The following is a 26,147-nucleotide window of genomic DNA, read 5'->3' on the forward strand; positions in this document are numbered from 1 at the left end:
GGTATATGGTCAGGGTTTAGTAAACTTATGAGGATGGTATATGGTCAGGGTTTAGTAAACTTATGAGGATGGTATATGGTCAGGGTTTAGTAAACTTATGAGGATGGTATATGGTCAGGGTTTAGTAAACTTATGAGGATGGTATATGGTCAGGGTTTAGTAAACTTATGAGGATGGTATATGGTCAGGGTTTAGTAAACTTATGAGGATGGTATATGGTCAGGGTTTAGTAAACTTATGAGGATGGTATATGGTCAGGGTTTAGTAAACTTATGAGGATGGTATATGGTCAGGGTTTAGTAAACTTATGAGGATGGTATATGGTCAGGGTTTAGTAAACTTATGAGGATGGTATATGGTCAGGGTTTAGTAAACTTATGAGGATGGTATATGGTCAGGGTTTAGTAAACTTATGAGGATGGTATATGGTCAGGGTTTAGTAAACTTATGAGGATGGTATATGGTCAGGGTTTAGTAAACTTATGAGGATGGTATATGGTCAGGGTTTAGTAAACTTATAATCTTGATAGTAGAAGGGATTAAAAGGTTCAGAGAAAAGTCATAGAAAATTTATATACATATATATATATATATATATATATATATATATATATATATATATATATATATATATATATATGTATGTATATATTAAACGTTTTCTCGCCATCAAAATGAGGATACACATAGAGTCTAGGACAGAAAGTCTTACAGGACATGAGGACACATATAGAGCTAGGAGGGACAGGCTCAGAGGACATGAGGACACACATTAAGTCTAGAAGAAAGGACTTACAGGACGTGAGGAGACACATAGAGTCTAGGACAGAAGGACACAGGACATGAGGACACACATAGAGGACAGACTGACTTACAGGACTTGCTCGTAGTGAAGCTTTAAGACGGTCCAAACAACCATGATAATCAGCGGAACACCTGAAGAAGTAAAAAAAAATGTCTCAAAATGTCCAGAGAAATAAACTTTTTATCATCAGGTTAACAAGCTAATATCATAAATAATCGAGTGTGTGTGGTGTATGTGGTGTGTGGGTGATGTGTTTGTGTGTTGTGTGTTGTGTGTGTGGTGTGTGTTTTGTGTGTGAGTTGTGTGTGTGGGGTGTGTGGCGTGTGTGTGGTGTGATGTGTGTGTATGTGTGTGTGTATGTGTGTGGTGTGTGTGTGGTGTGTTTGTGACGTGTGTGTGTGATGTGTGTGGTGTGTGTGATGTGTGTGTATGTGTGGTGTGTGTGTGGTGGGTGTGAGGTGTGTGTGTGTGGTGTGACCAACTTACCCCAGCCAATGAGAAATAATCTCCAACTTACGCCAACCAATCAGAAACAAGAAACAATGACGAACTTATCCCAGCCAATCAGAAACTATGACGAACTTACCCCAGCCAATCAGAAACAATGACGAACTTACCCCAGCCAATGAGAAGATAGTGCCAGAGCCTGAGCTTCTGTGCCGAGAAAGCCCACAAGATGATGGTGAAGAGGTACAAGCCCTCCACGAACATCCAGAAGAAGAGGGACGTGTGGAAGTAGTGCATGACCACCACCAGGATGTTGCACATGATCTGTCAGGTGGGGAAAACATTTGGTCGGTTGTAAAAAAAGTGGTTTATTGTACGGTGAGAAACATTGAATGGTGTGAGCTAGTTAGAAATTTTTTGTACAGTGGGAAAAACATGTAGTAAATGTAAACTAGCAGGTAATATTTGTAAGGTGGGAAAACATTCTTCTTCTTCGTTCTTAATGTTTAGTGTTAGAAGGGATCGAGCCTTATCTGCCAGAGGGTTTGAACTCGAGACTTTTTCAAATTTATCATTGACTCCGATTTTCTTTTCTTGGATTTGCTTCCTTAGCCTTTGTCCAACCAAGAACAAACTAGGCCTACAAGGCAGCAGTTGTTTGATTTTGGAGTTGTCTCTCCTATATGAGTGGCTGTCCCCAGCTAACGAGCCTCATCTGCCCGAGGGTTCGATCTCGAGACTTTTCGGTTTAGCAACCATGAGCTTTACCGACTAGACCACGCCGACCCAGGAAAAACCTCGTAGACTTACGTTCTCTCTGATCTTGTGGATGGAGAGTCTCAGGATAAACCACTAGACTTACGTTCTCTCTGATCTTGTGGATGGAGAGTCTCAGGATAAACCACTTGACGTTGGAGAAGAGGAGAGCAGCGAAGAGATTACAGTGGATAGAGTTCCTCAGGCACCGCAGACTTCTGGTAGGGTTAAAACAAACACGTGACATTGGTTACCGCCATACCTAACCACACTTTATCACACACCACACCATTATAGCGTTAGTACAAAGTAAATTTCAGCACACTGGTGTATTATACGGTTACTTGACAAGTGGCAGGTTACTTTACAGGTAGTGATTTACTTGACCGGTGCTAACTTACCTTACCAAAGCTAACTAATTTGACAGGTGCAATCTTGCTTAACAAGTACTTACTAACATGTGCTAACTTACTTACAGGTGCTTACTTACACTTACCTGACAGGTGGTAACTTACCTGACAGTTAATGACTTACAGATGCTAGCTAACTTGACAGGTGCTAAGTTACCTGACAGGTGGTAACTTACCTGAAAGGTGGTAACTTACCCGACAGTTAGTGACTTACAGATGCTAGCTTACTTGACAGGTGCTAAGTTACTTGACATGTGGTGACTTACTTGACAGGTGCTAAGTTACCTGACAGGTGCTAACTTACCTGACAGTTAGTGACTTACTTGAAGTAAAAGAAGATGATGAGAGCAGCGACCAGTGAGATGGTGGTGATGCTGTAGCCGATATCGTAGATCAACAAGACGCCAGTGGGCTCCTGGGCCTGTAAATATATAAGTGCTGTTGTCATGCTGTTGAGTGCTGTTGTCAGGCTGTTGAGTGCTGTCGTCAGGCTGTATAGTGCTGTCATGAGGCTGTTTAGTGCTGTCATCAAGCTGTTTAGTGCTGTCATCAAGCTGTTTAGTGCTGTCATCAAGCTGTTTAGTGCTGTCATTAATCTGTTTAGTGCTGTCATCAGGCTGTTTAGTGCTGTCATCAGGCTGTTTAGTGTCGTCATTTTCAAATTGTTCCATAGGATCTTACCTCACCTAGCCCCATGAACTAGTCAACATCTCACACCACGTATCCCATCTCATCTATCCTCATAAACACCTTAGACCACGTGACTCACCTCCATCAACAAACGCTGGTCTTTTCCCCCCATACATTTCGTGTAGTTGCTTTTGTCCCACGTACCGTTCTCTAGACATACCCTGGTCGCGTTGTCTGAGGAAACAAAAGCAATTCTAACGTTGATTCAAACACACACACACACACACACACACACACATACAAACACACATACAAACACACATACATGCACGACGAGGACACACACACTCATGCAAATAAAAGCACGCTCGTATAAATTTTATATATATATATATATATATATATATATATATATATATATATATATATATATATATATATATATATATATATATATATATATCAGGATGGACTAACTCACTGGAGGCGTCTGACAGGCCACTCTCAAAGCACGGCTGCACCGCCATATCCCCCGCCCTTGTGGTGGACCAACAGGAGAAAAGGTCCCAGGTCGCATTGCAGTAGGTCACGTCTGGTTCTGAAAGCAAATCAAGGAGAAATTGTTCATGACCTTCGGGGTCGCAGAATTCGTCCTTGGCCCAGTTCTGATGGGTTTTGGCCCAATTCTGACCACTCTTATACTGCTCCTTCATTCTGAAGAATTGTACGTATTTCGTATAGCCTTCAAGTATTTATCAAACCACAAAGTATAACTTCTTGATAAAAGTTCCAACACACGAGTTCCATACCAATCACGACCAGTCTCTACACAAGTGCATGTCTGTTAGAGCACGTAAAGAAAGTTGTAGAGTTTTATCTTAAAACTGATTTCACACACGATATTTTTTCTTGAATTTGTTATTGAATTCAGCGCTGGGAGCACATTTATACCACTCTACTGATTCTGAACAACGCTTCCCCCGTGGGCTCGTTAAAAAAATAATTGAAACATAATTTTATTTCACATTCCGTCTGCAGAAATTTAGGAAATGGGTTTTAATTAAATTCATTTTTTATTAAGTCTAAAAACATAATCTTATTTATCAAAATCTTTAGTGACGTCATATTTCTTCACTGAGTGCCTTGAAAAATGTACAACTGTGGGAACACAGACCTTATAGATAGGGTGACACAATCAGTAAACATTTGTGAACCAGACAGGAAGACACAATAAGTAAACATTTGTTAGCCAAGACCTTCTGTATAGTAAGACACAATCAGTAAACATTTGTCAACCAGATTTCAATACATAAACAAAAAACTAATGATCAAGAAGCGTGACAGTTTAGACAAGCACCAAGACATGTGTCTAATACTACAGCAGTTATTTACTAAATTGTTACAGATACAACCTTTGACTTCAATGCTAACCAGCAAGAAAACTGCCTACGACCTCTGGCAAAATATTACATGCACGTGAGAGAAGGTGAAGGTCATTCTGATCTATGTGTCACATACATCTATACCCTAATGACATGCAAACAAAATGTCAGTCCTACACCACTAAGAATGTCACTGTCACCCTATGTAGTGCTTTTGAAAAACCGAAAGTAGATTAACTACCACTTCCGGTTACCGAAAATCACTGAAAAGTTGCTAAAGAACTACAGATTTGCTATAATACTAATATATGAAATTTCATCAACCTAGCTGTAACGGTAAAGTTATCGTGTTCACAAACACACACACACACAGACATACGGACAAACTAATTTTTCCCGACTCAAGGACGTGTAAAACGTCGAGAATTGTGAACATCTCAATTTCGATTTTCGCACCATTACAATACTTCCTCTATACTTCGTATCCGAAAAATTAAAAACTGCAGAATTTAGAGTTTAAAGTAGTGGTAAGTTTATTTCACACTTCAGCGGGACATAACTACAAGACAAATGGTTTTGTAAAAATCAATCCGCCGACTGACGACGAAATAAATAGTTCACGTTAGAACAGATCGTCGAAAAAAGGTGGATCCCCCATCCATAAAACCTCACCCCACCCCTTGCATTGCTCAACCCCGTTAAAAAACCTTCTAGAACCGGAAGTGATGCGGTTCTTGTAGACCCATGACCGGAAGTTGGCCCCAGCAGAAGACAGAGCAGAAGGTCACTGGGACTGAGGTCAGAGAAGGTCACTGGGACTGAGGTCAGAGAAGGTCACAGGGACTGAGGTCAGTGTGTCTTCAAAGACACATACACATTCATTTAATCCTCTTCGAACAAACAATCCTATCCAACCCCTCCCCTCCTCCGGAACAAATATTCTTAATCCTATTACTGGCTAAAGCCATCTTGTAGCCTGTAGCCTTCTGTCGAATGTTTTTAGAAATTTTCCAGACAAAAAATTGATATCCTACTAGAATTTCGTTTTAATAAAAATATAGCCAACGAAACAATGTTAAATAAACACGAAATATTCTGTAATACATAAATATAGTGCAATTATTCCTGATTAATTTCCAGCTATTTAATGCAACCAACTGCAGATATATGCCTACTATAGCAGCAACAACTACAGTACTGAGTACCATGTGAATTTAATACAATATTAATTATGCCTTTAGCAACGTCAATAAGTACCATGTAATACAATCAAATGGGAAATTAATACCATACAATACAAACAAGTACAGCACTGAGTACTATATAATGTCTTAATAGCTGCACTGAGTAATTTACATATGTCTTTAATGATGGTACTGAGTACTATATAATGTTTTAACGGCGGCACTAAGTAATTTGCATGTGTCTTTAAAATGGTACTGAGTACCAACTCCGGCTATCTAAGTAGACGAGCGGCGTACATTTTTACTTTCTCGTATATACGAAGTATAGAGAAAGTCTTGTAATCGTGCAAAAAAAAAAAATCGAGATTTTTGCAAATCTCGACGTTTTGCATCTCACTGATACGGAAAAACATAATTTTGCAATCTTGTCCGTATGTCTGTGTGTCTGTGTGTGTGTCTGTGTGTGTGTGTGTCCGTGTGTAAACACGATAACTTGAGTACCGTTACAGCTAGGTTGATGAAATTTCATATATAAGTATTTTATCAAAATCGTAGATCCGTATCAACTTTTGAGCGATTTCCGATAACCGGAAGTGGTACTTTTCCTACTTTGAATTTTTCAAAAGCCTATAACTTGAGTACTATTTCAGATAGATAAATGAAATTTCATACGTAAGTAAAAGATCTAATTCTCTACCTTCTATTAAATTTTGAGTCATTTCCGTTGACTGGAAGTAGTACTTTACGCTACTTCCGATTTCTCAAAAAACTAATGTAAATTTTAAAAGTAATAATAATATTGCGCACTATTATGCGCTTTTTTATTTCGCGTTCACTTGGTGTGCAATTAATTTGTCTACGAGATTTTATTCTATTTTTAAAACTTTAAGTATTTAAAATGGATTAAAAATCATGTCTATAGCCCGAGTTCCCATCCCCTGTTATTTTATATAAGAATATTCGAGAAAGTTTAGGGGAGATCACTCCCGGTTTATTTTTCTTAAGGCTTGTATTACAACCATCGCATTAAGGCCGGCTGCCGGCTTATTGGCCGGTCAGAGCTTATCTTCCGGTCACACGGCCAGGTCATTCTAACCGTGACACCAATGACGTCATGATGCGGATAGACACCGCCCATACAAAATATGATCACCATAAGATCACCAATAAACTCGGACAGTTCAGATTATTGATTACAGATTCCCGTGCAGACGATAGGGGTACATCTAAACGTCGCCATCTTTAAAGAAACAGATACTGACAAAACTAAGCCTATGAAGATGGACTTCATCAACCGCACAAAACTGGCTTTTTAAATTCAAGCAAGATAATGGCTGGAGTTATTCAAACTAAAATGGCTTTTATCAGATCGTGCTGACTCACTTAAGCACCACGGAAAAGCTGGTTGTATTAACCCCTTTCAACCTTCTAATTGCTGCATAGACATTTATATACATAGCATTTCTCTCGGTTTCTTATTCTGGTAGAGATATTTGTATAAATAGTCTTACCCAGGGGCGTCGCGAGGCGGGGGTGGGGGGGGGGGGGCTGTGAGGACCGCACCGGATGACACGCTTTAAGGGAGTGACGCCAAGGCAAAAATTGAAAACTTATTTAGAAGAAGATGGATGATATCAACTGCAAATTTTACAGAGTGAAAAAGGTTTTATCGAGTATTTTCAACAACCGATAAGTCAATTAACGATTATATATATATATATATATATATATATATATATATATATATATATATATATATATATATACATATATATATATATATATATATATATATATATATATATATATATATATATATATATATATATATATATATACATATATATATATATATACATATATATATATATATATATATATATATATATATATATATATATATATATATATATATATATATATATATATATATATATATATGCATATATATATATATATATATCAAATAGTTTTTCTCTGGGGAGTGACACCAAGAGGTGCCGCACCGGGTGACACACGTATAATAAACCACCATTATGTATTAGCCCCTGTGCATGAATATAAATACCTGCCCACCTTCCCATAAACAGTTAATAAATCACTATAAAATTCCAATGGTATCTGCTCATTGATTGAATACAAATCAAATACCAAGCTCACATATCTTTGTGGCAACACTTTAGTACTTTATAAAGCAATTTTAAATAAGTGTTTAAAAATTAATGGAGCTACTAATTATAACAAAGACGATGTCACATTGCATTGTCATCGAAACTGGACCAAAGTGTCAAGTTTAAATAAACTGGTTTGGTTTGTTTGCAGGTTTCTAACCGATGAAGACGACAGAAAAGTAAAGCTAGAATGTTTGGTTTAAGAAAAATAAAAAACAATAATAATATAAAGCTTCTATATAGGCCTACACTAAAATGAAGTAAATACATTTCTTTAAAGATATAATAACGCACCATTATTTATAAAAGGAAAAGCGTTGGTCGATATCACAATTTTAGTGTGGGTATTCAATTATAACGTAGCGATTCGTGTTTTTTTTTTTCAGTTTGTTTATTTAAACATTGGTACATTAATACATCTTTAAAAGCATATTTTATTTTATTATTTTTTATACATAAATAAAAGTTTGAAATTTTAGAAGGTGGATTAATTGAATTATTTCTAGATTTAATACAATCTAATCGCATAAATAAAAACAATTGCGCGAAAAGATTAGTACTTTAAATAGCAATCTTTAATTTATTAAAAGATAATTTGATATATAATCATGCCAACTAAATGTCATATTGCATTTTCATCAGAAACAAATTGGTTCGATAGAAGTTAGTGAAATTTTGTTTGCAAATTACAACCTATCATATACGAAGACAAAAGCAGTTAAAAGAGTTTTGAACAGAGTAAAAATAGAGATGGTTGATATTTATATAAACGAATCTTTGAGGAAAAATTGTCTGTCATTGTTAGTCTTTTGTTAAACATGACCTAGAAAGAGTACCAGATGTCATATTCTACTTGTGTCATTTCTGACGTATAATGACTGGTTGGAACAAATGTCACACATCCATTCAAAATGGATACTCCAAAACCAATTCTCCAAATTTTTAATCGCACGCATACAACATAATGGATGATACACAAGTACATCGACAAGTGGCAATACAGTCACCCAAAGAATCTTGTTATTACTAGAATAGGGTCACCACTAACTCTGCAAGTACTTGAAACTGATTACCACTTGAAACTGATCACCAATAAAAGCTGGTCACCACAAAAAACTCGTTACCACTACAACAGGTCACCACATAGGTTCAACATTGAAAACTTATCACCAACGAATCTTGTCACCATTAGAATCTGATCAACACATACACTTGAAACTGGTCACCACATAAACTTGAAACTGATCACCACATAAACCTGAGTCTGGTCACCACTAGAAACGTGTCACCCCTAGGATCTGGTCACCACTGAATGTGAGCGAGTAGGTCCAGCTAGCCACACGTAACGTCTGCTTGAGAAAACTTCCCGCCTGGCAACTGCCTGCTTTATCTGGCCACTGCCAGCTTTATAGGCCAGATTTACGGTCAGCTGGAGGCTGCGATCTAGTCTGCTCTCCTCACGATGGCCGAGTTAACGGTTGCCCAACTAGGGGGTTGCCGAGTTAATGGTTGCACAACTAGCTGGTTGCCGTAGCTGGTTGCAGAGTTAACGGTTGCCCTACTAGCTGGTTGCCGAGTTAACGGTTGCCCAACTAGGGGGTTGCCGAGTTAACGTTTGCCCAACTAGCTGGTTGCCGAGTTAACGGTTGCCCAACTAGCTGGTTGCCGAGTTAACGGTTGCCCAACTAGGGGGTTGCCGAGTTAACGGTTGCCCAACTAGCTGGTTGCCGAGTTAACGGTTGCCCAACTAGCTGGTTGCCGAGTTAACGGTTGCCCAACTAGCAGGTTGCCGAGTTAACGGTTGCCCAACTAGCTGGTTGCCGAGTTAAAGGTTGCCCAACTAGCTGGTTGCCGAGTTAACGGTTGCCCAACTAGCTGGTTGCCGAGTTAACGGTTGCCCAACTAGCTGGTTGCCGAGTTAACGGTTGCCCGACTAGCGGGTTGTCGAGTTAACGGTTGCACAACTAGGGGGTTGCCGAGTTAACGTTTGCCCAACTAGCTGGTTGCCGAGTTAACGGTTGCCCAACTAGCTGGTTGCCGAGTTAACGGTTGCCCAACTAGCTGGTTGCCGAGTTAACGGTTGCCCAACTAGCTGGTTGCCGAGTTAACGGTTGCCCGACTAGCTGGTTGCCGAGTTAACGGTTGCACAACTAGGGGGTTGCCGAGTTAACGTTTGCCCAACTAGCTGGTTGCCGAGTTAACGGTTGCCCAACTAGCTGGTTGCCGAGTTAACGGTTGCCCAACTAGCTGGTTGCCGAGTTAACGGTTGCCCAACTAGCTGGTTGCCGAGTTAATGGTTGCCCAACTAGCTGGTTGCCGAGTTAACGGTTGCCCAACTAGCTGGTTGCCGAGTTAACGGTTGCCCAACTAGCTGGTTGCCGAGTTAACGGTTGCCCAACTAGCTGGTTGCCGAGTTAACGGTTGCCCAACTAGCGGGTTGCCGAGTTAACGGTTGCCCAACTAGCTGGTTGCCGAGTTAACGGTTGCCCAACTAGCTGGTTGCCGAGTTAACGGTTGCCCAACTAGCTGGTTGCCGAGTTAACGGTTGCCCAACTAGCTGGTTGCCGAGTTAACGGTTGCCCAACTAGCTGGTTGCCGAGTTAACGGTTGCCCAACTAGGGGGTTGCCGAGTAAACGGTTGCCCAACTAGCTGGTTGCCGAGTTAACGGTTGCCCAACTAGCTGGTTGCCGAGTTAACGGTTGCCCAACTAGCTGGTTGCCGAGTTAACGGTTGCCCAACTAGGGGGTTGCCGAGTTAACGGTTGCCCAACTAGCTGGTTGCCGAGTTAACGGTTGCCCAACTAGCTGGTTGCCGAGTTAACGGTTGCCCAACTAGCTGGTTGCCGAGTTAACGGTTGCCCAACTAGCTGGTTGCCGAGTTAACGGTTGCCCAACTAGGGGGTTGCCGAGTAAACGGTTGCCCAACTAGCTGGTTGCCGAGTTAACGGTTGCCCAACTAGCTGGTTGCCGAGTTAACGGTTGCCCAACTAGCTGGTTGCCGAGTTAACGGTTACCCAACTAGCTGGTTGCCGAGTTAACGGTTGCCCAACTAGGGGGTTGCCGAGTTAACGGTTGCCCAACTAGCTGGTTGCCGAGTTAACGGTTGCCCAACTAGGGGGTTGCCGAGTTGGCTGTGCCCCATGTCCCACCAACCATAGATGAGTTTACTTATGTAAAATATATAAATAAATGACGTTTGTTTCTAGGCCTATTAGTCAGTTGTTTTATAAAGCTTGTTCTGGGATAAGTAAAAACGAATGTTTCCATTGAGGCTAGCCACGTATAGAGTAATGGCCCAATTCAAAATTTGCACTCAGCTTCAAGATCTGGCGTCCAATCCTCCCATGACCCCCCCCCCCCCCCCCCATCAACAACAGGACCACAACATATATAAAAAATAAGTGTAGGTTAAGGTTGGATCATTTGTAGCAAAGACGGACACAAGAAAAGACAAATATAACTGTGTTTTTACTATTTGTAGAAAAAAAATCCTGGCTGGCGTCTTTTAAAAACTGGAATCTGATTCTGACTTGAAACGCTAAATACACACATTAAGGAACAACACATATCAGGTAATGAGAATTAATTCTATAATGTAAGTAAAAGTGCAGATTAATTAAAGCAAATTCTTAAATTCTGTAGCCTTAACGAACTAAACAAATTAGAAAAAAAAAACAGAAAATCGTAACAGAGAGGAAGAAAAACAAAAAACCAAACAAAAAACGTTCAAGTTAAAAAAAAATTAAAGTGTTTAGCAAACCAAAGGTCTTTAATTAAACTCTGACCCGAGGCGGTTTCTGACGGAATGACACCCTCGGGTATGTCAACACCCGTCTTATGGACCGGACGGAGATCCTGGCAATCACAGGTGCCCGGGGGGAGGGGGAATGTTTTGGTGCTCGGCTGCTAATTGATAGGTTTTTTTTTAGAGTACATGTAGCTTCAATAGGGCTCTTTGTGGGGTTTAGCGGGGTTCGTCTGGTTGCATATTGAGTATATAGGTTGTATATTGCAAGGGTTTGCCTGTCTGCACTTAGTAATGGTTCGCTTGTGTGCTAGGGTTCGGCTTGTTGCATATAGCCATGGGGTTTCATTACCAATGATCCCAGGACAAATGGTCTCAGAACAAATGATATCATGGACAAATGACTAAGGACAAAGGATATCATGGACAAATGATATCATGGACAAATGATCTAAGGACAAAGGATATCATGGAAAAATGATCTCAGGACAAATGATCTAAGGACAAAGGATATCATGGAAAAATGATCTCAGGACAAATGATCTAAGGACAAAGGATATCATGGACAAATGACGTAGGACAAAGGATATCATGGACAAATGATCTCAGGACAAAGGATATCATGGACAAATGATCTAAGGACAAAGGATATCATGGACAAATGATCTAAGGACAAAGGATATCATGGACAAATGATCTAAGGACAAAGGATATCATGGACAAATGATCTAAGGACAAAGGATATCATGGACAAATGATCTAAGGACAAAGGATATCATGGACAAATGATCTAAGGACAAAGGATATCATGGACAAATGATCTAAGGACAAAGGATATCATGGACAAATGATCTAAGGACAAAGGATATCATGGACAAATGATCTAAGGACAAAGGATATCATGGACAAATGATCTAAGGACAAAGGATATCATGGACAAATGATCTAAGGACAAAGGATATCATGGACAAATGATCTAAGGACAAAAGATATCATGGACAAATGATCTAAGGACAAAGGATATCATGGACAAATGATCTAAGGACAAAGGATATCATGGACAAATGATCTAAGGACAAAGGATATCATGGACAAATGATCTAAGGACAAAGGATATCATGGACAAATGATCTAAGGACAAAGGATATCATGGACAAATGATCTAAGGACAAAGGATATCATGGACAAATGATCTAAGGACAAAGGATATCATGGACAAATGATCTAAGGACAAAGGATATCATGGACAAATGATCTAAGGACAAAGGATATCATGGACAAATGATCTAAGGACAAAAGATATCATGGACAAATGATCTAAGGACAAAGGATATCATGGACAAATGATCTAAGGACAAAGGATATCATGGACAAATGATCTAAGGACAAAGGATATCATGGACAAATGATCTAAGGACAAAGGATATCATGGACAAATGATCTAAGGACAAAGGATATCATGGACAAATGATCTAAGGACAAAGGATATCATGGACAAATGATCTAAGGACAAAGGATATCATGGACAAATGATCTAAGGACAAAGGATATCATGGACAAATGATCTAAGGACAAAGGATATCATGGACAAATGATCTAAGGACAAAGGATATCATGGACAAATGATCTAAGGACAAAGGATATCATGGACAAATGATCTAAGGACAAAGGATATCATGGACAAATGATCTAAGGACAAAGGATATCATGGACAAATGATCTAAGGACAAAGGATATCATGGACAAATGATCTCAGGACAAATGATATCATGGACAAATGATCTCAGGACAAATGATCTAAGGACAAAGGATATCATGGAAAAATGATCTCAGGACAAATGATATCATGGACAAATGATCTCAGGACAAATGATTTCAGGACAAATGATCTCAGGACAAATTATCTCAGGACAAATTATATCACGGACAAATGATCTCAAGAAAAAATGATATCAAGACAAATGATCTCAGGACAAATGATATCATGGACAAAGGATCTCAGGACTAATGATCTCAGAACAAATGATATCATGGACAAATGATCTCAGGACTAATGATCTCAGAACAAATTGTCTCAGGACAAATGATCTCAGAACAAATGATATCATGGACAAATGATCTAAGGACAAATGATATGGACAACTGGTCTCAGGACAAATGATCTCAGGACAAATATATCACGGACAAATGATCTCAAGACAAATGATCTCAGGACAAATGATCTCAGAACAAATTGTCTCAGGACAAATGGTCTCAGGACAAATGATATCATGGACATCACCTCAAACTCTAACTTTCCTATTCTGCTACCTTTAACTAGAAGACATTTGTATAGCGGCTCCAATCCGGCACAAGTAAGGACCGAAACAAAATGGCTGCCAGTCTTGGTCTTGAAAAAATCTGGAATCGATCGCGGCCCCCACATTTATATGAGGGGAGTGTTGTGTGAGGGAAGTGTGGGGCTGTGGTTCAGACCAGCTCTAATCACGTGGATGTCACATGACAGGGTCGGGGACCAGGTGACATGACCCCTGTGTACGGAGTTTAATATAACCGGATGTGGACACCTAGCGGAGGTTTGCTGGGCCTCAGGTCAGCTTGACACAGCTGATAAATTGAGGGGGGGGGGGTGGAATGGACGGTGTTTACGGATTTAAACAGGTCAATCACCCCATACTCGGACATGTGTTTACATTCCCAGCTGTTCTCGTCACATTTTAAAACGGTAAGAATAGTAACACGTAATCGAATACAAAAAGGTACCGATGTAATCGCACCACGATTCCATTACCGGTGGTATGTGGGACGATACCAGGGACGTGGTTTTATCTACTGGAACTTGAAGCAGACGAGCGATCTAACCCCCAGACGGTAGTTACCGCCACTAGCCCCTGCTATCGTCTGCCCGAAACAGACATCGTTTCCATGCAAATTGTTTCTGCGAGTCCCAGAAAAAAATTAGAGTTAGGGATTAGAGGGAAGCCGCTTTCTTGGGTGTGAGGCTGATTAACTGTCAGCGAGGGGTGGTCTATGACTTGACCACAGTCCACGTGACTTTAGGATTTGGTATGACTGGACCACAGTTAACATGATCTTAGAATATTAATGACTTGACCACAGTTAACATGATCTTAGAATATTAATGACTTGACCACAGTTAACATGATCTTAGAATATTAATGACTGGACTACAGATCAACACGATTAATGACTGGGCCTAAGTGAGTTTAGGATATTAATTACTGTATTATTGATGTCAGACCGAAATAAACATCACATTGTATTCATTAATTAAACGATAATTAATTACCCGATCATTAATTAAACAATCATTAATCAAACGGTCAATTAATTTCCGCCTGAAACTTCTCGCAGCTCAGCAAGACAGGTTCCCCAGCTTAAAATATCGGTGCCTTCACGCATTGGCTGAACATAATCATGGGGATATTGCGTGCTACAGATGGTTGGCCTATAGCATGGTCTGGTCATTTATTTCTAATTATGTTGATTAGTTTGATTGTTTTAAGGAGTTGAAATGTCTGGTAAAGGTTAGCGATGGTTTGAAGTCACGGGTCGACAGAAGAGAAATGCCTTTTAGCATGTTAGGGTTAGGTTGCGCTATTGGCACAACTGTTGTTGAGTTTTCAGGTGGTGCTATTGGCATAACAAACGTTTAGCGATTATTGGGAGTTGTTGACACATCTCATGTTTGGCGGAGGATATTGTTATAGTGTTTGTCAAGAGCTAGTGGCACATTTAGTGTTTGGTTGTATCTTGCCAAATTTAGACTTTTATTGTGGCTATTGGCACATCTAGTGTTTGGTTGTGGCTATTGGCACATCAAATAATGGTATGCCGAATGGGTTCTTGTCCCATGAGGTTTTAAGAAGTGGGTTCGTCTGAAATTGCTTCCTTTAATGAGAACTGAAAAGAAATTGATGCAACCGCGCCGCCCCCTACCCTCACCCTCCTCCTAAAATTGCAGCTCTGACATTTATTAAAGTGAAGTCTGCCCTATTTCCGACCCCATTCATCTAAATTGTCTGCCCTTATTTTGACAGTTTGATCAAAATTGTCTGCCTTTCCTGCGATCAATGTAATCAAATTGACTGGTTCCTTCTTGTACATCTGAACATCGTGTACACGTCAAGAGATGAGTACAAACCTGTACACTATTGTACACGTACATAACAAATCCTTGTACAGAATTTCAAACAAATGAATCACCAATGTGAGTAGACTTGTGCTCAGTGTGATCTATCCTAAAGCAGTGGCTTTCTGTTGAGTGTAGTTTAGTTATTGAACGTTAGTAATTATAAGTGGGACCGGTGTAGTTTAGTTATTGAACGTCACTGATTGTCAGTGGGATCGGTGTAGTTTAGAGAGGTATATTACATATAATAAAGGGTTAAACGATTTACATTAATCCGAGGGTTAAACTGACATTGGACAGAGGGTTAAACCAGAGGCGTAGCTCTCCCTTCCGGCGCCCGGGGACAAACTTTCAAATTTGCATATCTCCCCCCCCCCCCCCATATATTTTTTATGTTTATAATTCAAAAATGCAGCTAAAATGAGCTTTTGATTTTTTTTCAACCCATTTTGGCGCCCGTAGGGTCGGCGCCCGGGTACATATGTACCCACCCAACCATCCTTCGCTACGCCTCTGGGTTAAACTGACATTGGACAGAGGGTTAAACTGACACTAAACAGTGGGTTAGAATGACATAGAATATAGTAAACAAAATCGTTCTATTTCCTGCGCTAAATTAATCTGACTAAATTGTTATTAAATATGAAATAGAAAACTCATCTTTACACCGCTAGCTAAGAGCTCGAGTTAGATTAGACTGAGCACTACCGATAAGAAATGCCAGGAATCGACTACACCCGGGGATACTCTAGCGCATAGCTTGCCAGCCCGCGTTTAATTCCATCGTTCTAAATCAATCTTACAGACCAATCCAACTAAATCAATCTTACAATCTTACAATCTTACAATCTTATAATCTTACCATCTTACCATCTTACCATCTTACCATCTTACCATCTTACCATCTTACCATCGTAGCATCGTACCATCGTATAATCTTACAATCTTACAATCTTACAATCTTACAGTCTTACAATATTACAATCTTACAATCTTACAATCTTACAATCTTACAATCTTACAATCTTACAATCTTACAATCTTACAATCTTACAATCTTACAATCTTACAATCTTACAATCTTACAATCTTACCATCTTACCATCTTACCATCTTACCATCTTACCATCTTACCATCTTACCATCTTACCATCTTACCATCTTACCATCTTACCATCTTACCATCTTACAATCGTACAATCGTACAATCGTACAATCGTACAATCTTACAATCTTACAATCTTACAATCTTACAATCTTACAATCTTACCATCTTACAATCTTACAATCTTACAATCTTACAATCTTACAATCTTTCAATCTTTCAATCTTACAATCTTACAGACCAATCCAACTAAATCAATCTTACAATCTTACAATCTTACAATATTACAATCTTACAATCTTACAATATTACAATCTTACAATCTTACAATCTTACAATCTTACAATCTTACAGACCAATCCAACTAAATCAATCTTACAATCTTACAATCTTACAATCTTACAATCTTACCATCTTACCATCTTACAATCTTACAATCTTACAATCTTACAATCTTACAATCTTACAATCTTACAATCTTACAATCTTACAATCTTACAATCTTACAATCTTACAATCTTACAATCTTACAATCTTACAATCTTACAATCTTACAATCGTACAATCGTACAATCTTACCATCTTACAATCTTACAATCTTACAATCTTACAATCTTACAATCTTACAATCTTACAATCTTACAATCTTACAATCTTACAATCTTACAATCTTACAGACCAATCCAACTTAATCAATCTTACAATCTTACAATCTTACAATCTTACAATCTTACAATCTTACAATCTTACAATCTTACAGACCAATCCAACTAAATCAATCTTACAAACTTACAATCTTACAATCTTACCATCTTACCATCTTACAATCTTACAATCTTACAATCTTACAATCTTACCATCTTACCATCTTACAATCTTACAATCTTACAATCTTACAATCTTACAATCTTACAATCTTACAATCTTACAATCTTACAATCTTACAATCTTACAATCTTACAATCTTACAATCGTACAATCGTACAATCTTACCATCTTACAATCTTACAATCTTACAATCTTACAATCTTACAATCTTACAATCTTACAATCTTACAATCTTACAATCTTACAATCTTACAATCTTACAGACCAATCCAACTTAATCAATCTTACAACATTACAACCTTACAATCTTACAATCTTACAATCTTACAATCTTACAATCTTACAATCTTACAATCTTACAATCTTACAACCTTACAATCTTACCGACCAATCCAACTCATCGTTAATTGGGTCTGATGTAACTTCAAGCCTACGTGGTGTGTATCGATACTCAAACGCTGATGAATGACTCCAGTCAGGAAAACGTGCCATGATTCTTTGTGGGTGGGCGATATCAATACTTACAGATGGGACATAGTACTAGTCAGGAAAACGCGCCATGACTCTTTATGGGTTTGCGGTATCGATACTTACAGATGGACACATACTCGAAGAACGAAAGATCGCCATGTTTGTTTTTTTGTAGTCGGGCGGTATCGATACTTACCAAAAAACGAGCTACCCTAGAAAATAAATACTGCTGTTAATTCCTACCTCCTCTTTTCGTACCCTCCAATGAAATGTGTCTGAATTTCGGGAAAAAATAATCAAGACCTACCATAAATAGGAAGAGAAAATAATTTGTATCTGTAATAGATAGTGGACAAGTTTTGATATACTGTGATGCATGATTAAGAAAATCGGTTAATTAAGAGATAATTAGCTCAAAGGGCTTAAACGCTTTTAAATAGGCAAACATCAATGGATTCTTAAAGTTGTGGAGTCATGAAGTTCTTAAGTCTCAAAGTCTAGAATTAGTGAAGTCATGGAGTCGTGGTGTTCTTAAGTCAAGGCGTCTAGGATTTTCAAATAACTGAATATAAACATAGCAATATACAAACAGAACAAATATAAACATCCCAACTTTCTCTAGAGCTGATGAACTTGATTGTGATCTCGTGTGGTTTAATCTCGTGCTATCAACTTTCTTAATTTGACACGATAAGAATTTCAATGTCTTTAACAAACTCCAGTCTGTAATCATTACACACGAGTCTGTAATCAAGGTAATCAAGCCGTTCGTGACGTAATGACAAGACTTCTCTTGGGAGAAATCACGAGTCTTTCAAATATAATAAAAATTCAACATAAAAAAAGATAATTAAAATAAAAACCACATAAAAAATAAACCAGACCCAATATCACGTGAAATTTCTTACACTTTTGTTTCATTTAAATTGTGTTGATGCATCACTCAAAAGTGCAAGTCAAATGTCAACAATGGCTTAACTGACGATTTGTGTCCCCTTCCCTACCCCCCACACATTCACCACACCCTATCAAACCCTATCCCACACAGTACACACATACACCAGCCTACACACGTATATTTCATAAACACATCCAGACCCCCCCACCCTTTCACACACCATATACAATGCCCCCCCCCCCCACTCCTTGACACCCCTTCTACAACCACACACTAGAATGCTCCCCACCCGGTCACACTGTTTACAAACACTAGACCCCACTACCCACACACTCCCTACGCCCACACATGATCAGTCCACCCACACACTAGCCCCCACACATATTATGTGGGAAAACGTCTCCCCCAACTAGCTTTTCATGTCCCAGAGACGAGCTCAAATATATGACTTGTCGTCCAATAGAAACGTTAATAACCTGTCACGTGGTCTGGCCAGGGAGAGAAGCATGTAATAAAATAAATAAAAAATGGCGGCGTCTGGCGGCGGACGATGATCATTTATCTAAAGGTTTTCTACGCGGCTTCTATTGACAAATTACACAACGTCATGGTGTAATCGAAAATAAAAATGTTTCAGTAAACTTCTAGCTCTATTGAGTGGGGGGGGGGGGGGGGGGGAATGTGAAATTGTTTACATTGATGGATGCGTGACGAGTATTGTTAGTTCTGCAGTAGTTAGTGCTTCTATAGTAAGTGCTACTGGAGTGGTCAGTTAGTGCTACTGCAGTGTTCAGTTAGTGCTACTGCAGTGGTCAGTTAGTGCTACTGCAGTGGTCAGTTGGTGCTATTGGAGTGGTCAGTTAGTGCTACTATTTTTCAGTGTTAATGAATTCTTTACACTTTTCCTATAACACAACTGATACATCAGTGACACAATATGACACAACATACACATCAGTGACACAGTGTGACACAACTGACACATCAGTGACACAGTGTGACACACATCTGACCACATATCTGTGCGTGGACTGTCTATAACGGCTACTGAGTGATGCGCTAATTAATGAGTTAGTTTAATTAATGACTTAAGACCATCCTTTTAAAAAAAAAATCAGGGAGTAAATGGCCAGTCCTAGACTCCGCCATTTGACAAGTTTATAAATCTTAAGAAACTTCCAGACGGCGGCCTGAATTCAGTGATTTCAAGGGAGGGGATATAGAATTAGGGGGGGGGGGGGGGGGGACGGGACGACGACGACAACATGACAGGTAGCGCTACAGAAGCGAGACGGTGCCCTTAAATCCGTGACTTCCAGGAGGAAGATAGAATTATGGGGGACATGACAGGGGGCGCTGCTTATGTCAGACGGCGGGTTCCGGTTCCAGAAGCCAATCCCAATGCTGGCACTGTCTGCACTAGCCGATGTGCAGGGTGTAAGGGGAGGTAATACAATTGCCGGGAGTGAAAAAATGGGTAAAAATTTCAATTCCACAGAGCCTAAAGTTAAAAGAAAAATTGAGCTTTAAAAATCTATTGAAAATAAAAATAAAAACTCAACTATAATCCTTTTAAATATTAATTTCAGGGAAAAATGTCGGATTCTCGTAAAAATGTCGAATTTCGATCTCAGCATCCTGTCTAAAAATGTCTACAGATTGTGTTAAGAAAACCGCTCACTAAAATAGGAGTTTTAAAAGCACAGGCTACAAGACCAAAGCAGAAAGGAAATGTCTTGGTTAGAATTAGAGTTAAGAAATGTGTAGGTTAGAATTAGAGTTAAGAAATGTTTTGGTTAGAATTAGAGTTAAAAAATGTGTTGCTTAGAATTAGAGTTAAAAAATGTGTTGCTTAGAATTAGAGTTAAAAAATGTGTTGGTTAGAATTAGAGTTAAGAAAAGTATTTTTCGGTTAAAGCTACCATTTTGAGTCTGTAATTTTTTTTATCACGAACGTGATCGAGCGTGAACTGATCACGTGGTAAATCCAATGCTTAACGTGACATCAGTTTTCGGTTGATTTAATTAGCGATAATTTGATTATTTTTTTACCGACTTGTGACCGAGACTGCAATAAATTGAGCGAGAAAATGAAAACAGTGTGACGTCATCTAAGGGAGGTGAATCCATTTCTGTGGCAAACTTGATGGGGTGGGGGAGAGTGAGGGGGGGGGGGGGGTATCAATCACCCAGGGTAGACAATTTTGTTGCTGATCATTGTCTGTCTGGGCTGGTCAAAGAGTTTTTGCTGCACATCGATGTAACAGGCGTAATGCGTGCATATCATCACATAAACAAGTGTCATAACACGTAATATATCGCTATATCAATGTAGCAATTGTTGTTATAAAACATGATTGATGTTACTGTTATAAATTAATGTTACACGTGACCAGGAGAATGCGCAACAGAAAATTGCAATAAAAAAGTCCGTGAAGTATTTTTTTCTTAAATTAATATTTAAAGACGTAAGCAAAAACTGGCAACGTACATTTAGGCATAATGCATTTTTTCCCCACGAAATATGACAAAATAAATTCATAAAAAACGTTTTAATAACAAGCTTTTATGTAATGATGCACTAAAAAGTAGAAAATAAATTATAGACTACTATTTAAATAACTATAAAGAAAAGCGTGGGTCACTTTAGTATCTATTGGATACCTTTACTAATGTTAAGGAAGACACCCACGCTTTTCTTTATAGTTATTTAAATAGTAGTCTATAATTTATTTTCTACTTTTTAGTGCATCATTACATAAAAGCTTGTTATTAAAACGTTTTTTATGAATTTTTTTTTTCAGTACTTTACATGTTTTATTTACAATAGAGTTACATGACTAAAAACCATTGCGCGCCTACTGAACATCACGTTCAGTAGGCGCGCAATGGTTTTTGAACGCAGCCATTAGGTGATGGCGCAGCTATTGAAGGTGATGACGCGTGTGGTGTGGTTGGCTAGACATGCCTACTAATTCGGTCCAAATTTTTATTAATTCATAAAAAATTAATTAGGCATCCAATTAAGTCAAATTTAGTTTCAGATTGCATTGTCTTCATGTCTTGACCCACGTGCCAACTGTGAATCGTATCGGTCAAGTAGAACTGTCCGAATTTTCACTCCTGCGTTTCCGTCTAGACAGACAGACCGACGAGGAAGTGAGTTAAATAAAAGCTTGTAAAAAAAAATTCATAAAAAACGTTTTAATAACAAGCTTTTATGTAATGATGCACTAAAAAGTAGAAAATAAATTATAGAATACTATTTAAATAACTATAAAGAAAAGCGTGGGTGTCTTCCTTAACATTAGTAAAGGTATCCAATAGATACTAAAGTGACCCACGCTTTTCTTTATAGTTATTTAAATAGTATTCTATAATTTATTTTCTACTTTTTAGTGCATCATTACATAAAAGCTTGTTATTAAAACGTTTTTTATGAATTTTTTTTTCAGTACTTTACATGTTTTATCTACAATAGAGTTACATGACTAAAAACCATTGCGCGCCTACTGAATATCACGTTCAGTAGGCGCGCAATGGTTTTTGAACGCAGCCATTACGTGGTCGTGATGGCGCAGCTATTGATGACGCGTGTGGTGTGGTTGGCTAGACATGCCTACTAATTCGGTCCAAATTTTAATTAATTCATAAAAAATCAATTAGGCATCCAATTAAGTCAAATTTAGTTTCAGATTGCATTGTCTTCATGTCTTGACCCACGTGCCAACTGTGAATCGTGTCGGTCAAGTAGAACTGTCCGAATTTTCACTCCTGCGTTTCCGTCTAGACAGACTGACGACAGACTGACGACAGACTGACGAGGAAGTGAGTTAAATAAAAGCTTGTAAAAAAAATTCATAAAAAACGTTTTAATAACAAGCTTTTATGTAATGATGCACTAAAAGGAGAAAATAAATTATAGACTACTATTTAAATAACTAAAGAAAAGCGTGGGTCACTTTAGTATCTATTGGATACCTTTACTAATGTTAAGGAAGACACCCACGCTTTTCTTTAGTTATTTAAATAGTAGTCTATAATTTATTTTCTCCTTTTAGTGCATCATTACATAAAAGCTTGTTATTAAAACGTTTTTTATGAATTTTTTTTTCAGTACTTTACATGTTTTATTTACAATAGAGTTACATGACTAAAAACCATTGCGCGCCTACTGAACATCACGTTCAGTAGGCGCGCAATGGTTTTTGAACGCAGCCATTACGTGATGGCGCAGCTATTGAAGGTGATGACGCGTGTGGTGTGGTTGGCTAGACATGCCTACTAATTCGGTCCAAATTTTAATTAATTCATAAAAAATTAATTAGGCATCCAATTAAGTCAAATTTAGTTTCAGATTGCATTGTCTTCATGTCTTGACCCACGTGCCAACTGTGAATCGTATCGGTCAAGTAGAAGTTTCCGAATTTTCACTCCTGCGTTTCTATCTAGACAGACAGACTGTCGACAGAGGAAGTGAGTTAAATAAAAGCTTGTAAAAAAAAATCATAAAAAACGTTTTAATAACAAGCTTTTATGTAATGATGCACTAAAAAGTAGAAAATAAATTATAGACTACTATTTAAATAACTATAAAGAAAAGCGTGGGTCACTTTAGTATCTATTGGATACCTTTACTAATGTTAAGGAAGACACCCACGCTTTTCTTTATAGTTATTTAAATAGTAGTCTATAATTTATTTTCTACTTTTTAGTGCATCATTACATAAAAGCTTGTTATTAAAACGTTTTTTATGAATTTTTTTTTCAGTACTTTACATGTTTTATTTACAATAGAGTTACATGACTAAAAACCATTGCGCGCCTACTGAACATCACGTTCAGTAGGCGCGCAATGGTTTTTGAACGCAGCCATTAGGTGATGGCGCAGCTATTGAAGGTGATGACGCGTGTGGTGTGGTTGGCTAGACATGCCTACTAATTCGGTCCAAATTTTTATTAATTCATAAAAAATTAATTAGGCATCCAATTAAGTCAAATTTAGTTTCAGATTGCATTGTCTTCATGTCTTGACCCACGTGCCAACTGTGAATCGTATCGGTCAAGTAGAACTGTCCGAATTTTCACTCCTGCGTTTCCGTCTAGACAGACAGACCGACGAGGAAGTGAGTTAAATAAAAGCTTGTAAAAAAAAATTCATAAAAAACGTTTTAATAACAAGCTTTTATGTAATGATGCACTAAAAAGTAGAAAATAAATTATAGAATACTTTTTAAATAACTATAAAGAAAAGCGTGGGTGTCTTCCTTAACATTAGTAAAGGTATCCAATAGATACTAAAGTGACCCACGCTTTTCTTTATAGTTATTTAAATAGTATTCTATAATTTATTTTCTACTTTTTAGTGCATCATTACATAAAAGCTTGTTATTAAAACGTTTTTTATGAATTTTTTTTCAGTACTTTACATGTTTTATCTACAATAGAGTTACATGACTAAAAACCATTGCGCGCCTACTGAATATCACGTTCAGTAGGCGCGCAATGGTTTTTGAACGCAGCCATTACGTGGTCGTGATGGCGCAGCTATGGATGACGCGTGTGGTGTGGTTGGCTAGACATGCCTACTAATTCGGTCCAAATTTTAATTAATTCATAAAAAATCAATTAGGCATCCAATTAAGTCAAATTTAGTTTCAGATTGCATTGTCTTCATGTCTTGACCCACGTGCCAACTGTGAATCGTGTCGGTCAAGTAGAACTGTCCGAATTTTCACTCCTGCGTTTCCGTCTAGACAGACTGACGACAGACTGACGACAGACTGAGGAGGAAGTGAGTTAAATAAAAGCGCCACCTGTCATGTCCCCCCTAATTCTATCTTCCTTTTCTTTATAGTTATTTAAATAGTAGTCTATAATTTATTTTCTACTTTTTAGTGCATCATTACATAAAAGCTTGTTATTAAAACGTTTTTTATGAATTTTTTTTTCAGTACTTTACATGTTTTATTTACAATAGAGTTACATGACTAAAAACCATTGCGCGCCTACTGAACATCACGTTCAGTAGGCGCGCAATGGTTTTTGAACGCAGCCATTAGGTGATGGCGCAGCTATTGAAGGTGATGACGCGTGTGGTGTGGTTGGCTAGACATGCCTACTAATTCGGTCCAAATTTTTATTAATTCATAAAAAATTAATTAGGCATCCAATTAAGTCAAATTTAGTTTCAGATTGCATTGTCTTCATGTCTTGACCCACGTGCCAACTGTGAATCGTATCGGTCAAGTAGAACTGTCCGAATTTTCACTCCTGCGTTTCCGTCTAGACAGACAGACCGACGAGGAAGTGAGTTAAATAAAAGCTTGTAAAAAATTCATAAAAAACGTTTTAATAACAAGCTTTTATGTAATGATGCACTAAAAAGTAGAAAATAAATTATAGACTACTATTTAAATAACTATAAAGAAAAGCGTGGGTCACTTTAGTATCTATTGGATACCTTTACTAATGTTAAGGAAGACACCCACGCTTTTCTTTATAGTTATTTAAATAGTAGTCTATAATTTATTTTCTACTTTTTAGTGCATCATTACATAAAAGCTTGTTATTAAAACGTTTTTTATGAATTTTTTTTTCAGTACTTTACATGTTTTATCTACAATAGAGTTACATGACTAAAAACCATTGCGCGCCTTCTGAATATCACGTTCAGTAGGCGCGCAATGGTTTTTGAACGCAGCCATTACGTGGTCGTGATGGCGCAGCTATTGATGACGCGTGTGGTGTGGTTGGCTAGACATGCCTACTAATTCGGTCCAAATTTTAATTAATTCATAAAAAATCAATTAGGCATCCAATTAAGTCAAATTTAGTTTCAGATTGCATTGTCTTCATGTCTTGACCCATGTGCCAACTGTGAATCGTGTCGGTCAAGTAGAACTGTCCGAATTTTCACTCCTGCGTTTCCGTCTAGACAGACAGACTGTCGACTGACGAGGAAGTGAGTTAAATAAAAGCTTGTATATTATAGACTACTATTTAAATAACTTTAAAGAAAAGCGTGGGTCACTTTAGTATCTATTGGATACCGTTACTAATGTTAAGGAAGACACCCACGCTTTTCTTTATAGTTATTTAAATAGTAGTCTATAATTTATTTTCTACTTTTTAGTGCATTATTACATAAAAGCTTGTTATT

At 38.1% G+C, this 26,147-nt stretch overlaps 1 protein-coding gene across 2 annotated transcripts in view; it reads right to left on the minus strand.

Annotated features, from left to right (window-relative positions):
- The window catches only part of LOC131948062 (corticotropin-releasing factor receptor 2-like), a 193,491-nt gene that overhangs the window by 6,768 nt on the left and 160,576 nt on the right, over window positions 1-26,147 (minus strand). For both annotated transcript variants that reach the window (XM_059309559.1, XM_059309552.1), the window contains exons 3-8: window positions 3,530-3,646; window positions 3,188-3,282; window positions 2,742-2,839; window positions 2,115-2,226; window positions 1,423-1,576; window positions 876-936 (exon numbers count right to left, since the gene is read on the minus strand). In XM_059309559.1, the coding sequence (XP_059165542.1) occupies window positions 876-936; window positions 1,423-1,576; window positions 2,115-2,226; window positions 2,742-2,839; window positions 3,188-3,282; window positions 3,530-3,646 (637 nt within the window). The remainder of the gene's footprint in view (window positions 1-875; window positions 937-1,422; window positions 1,577-2,114; window positions 2,227-2,741; window positions 2,840-3,187; window positions 3,283-3,529; window positions 3,647-26,147) is intronic.

This window comes from Physella acuta, unplaced genomic scaffold (genome assembly GCF_028476545.2).
Source record: "Physella acuta isolate Inbredline_101_S28 unplaced genomic scaffold, ASM2847654v3 ptg000058l, whole genome shotgun sequence".
Lineage (NCBI taxonomy): Eukaryota > Metazoa > Mollusca > Gastropoda > Physidae > Physella > Physella acuta.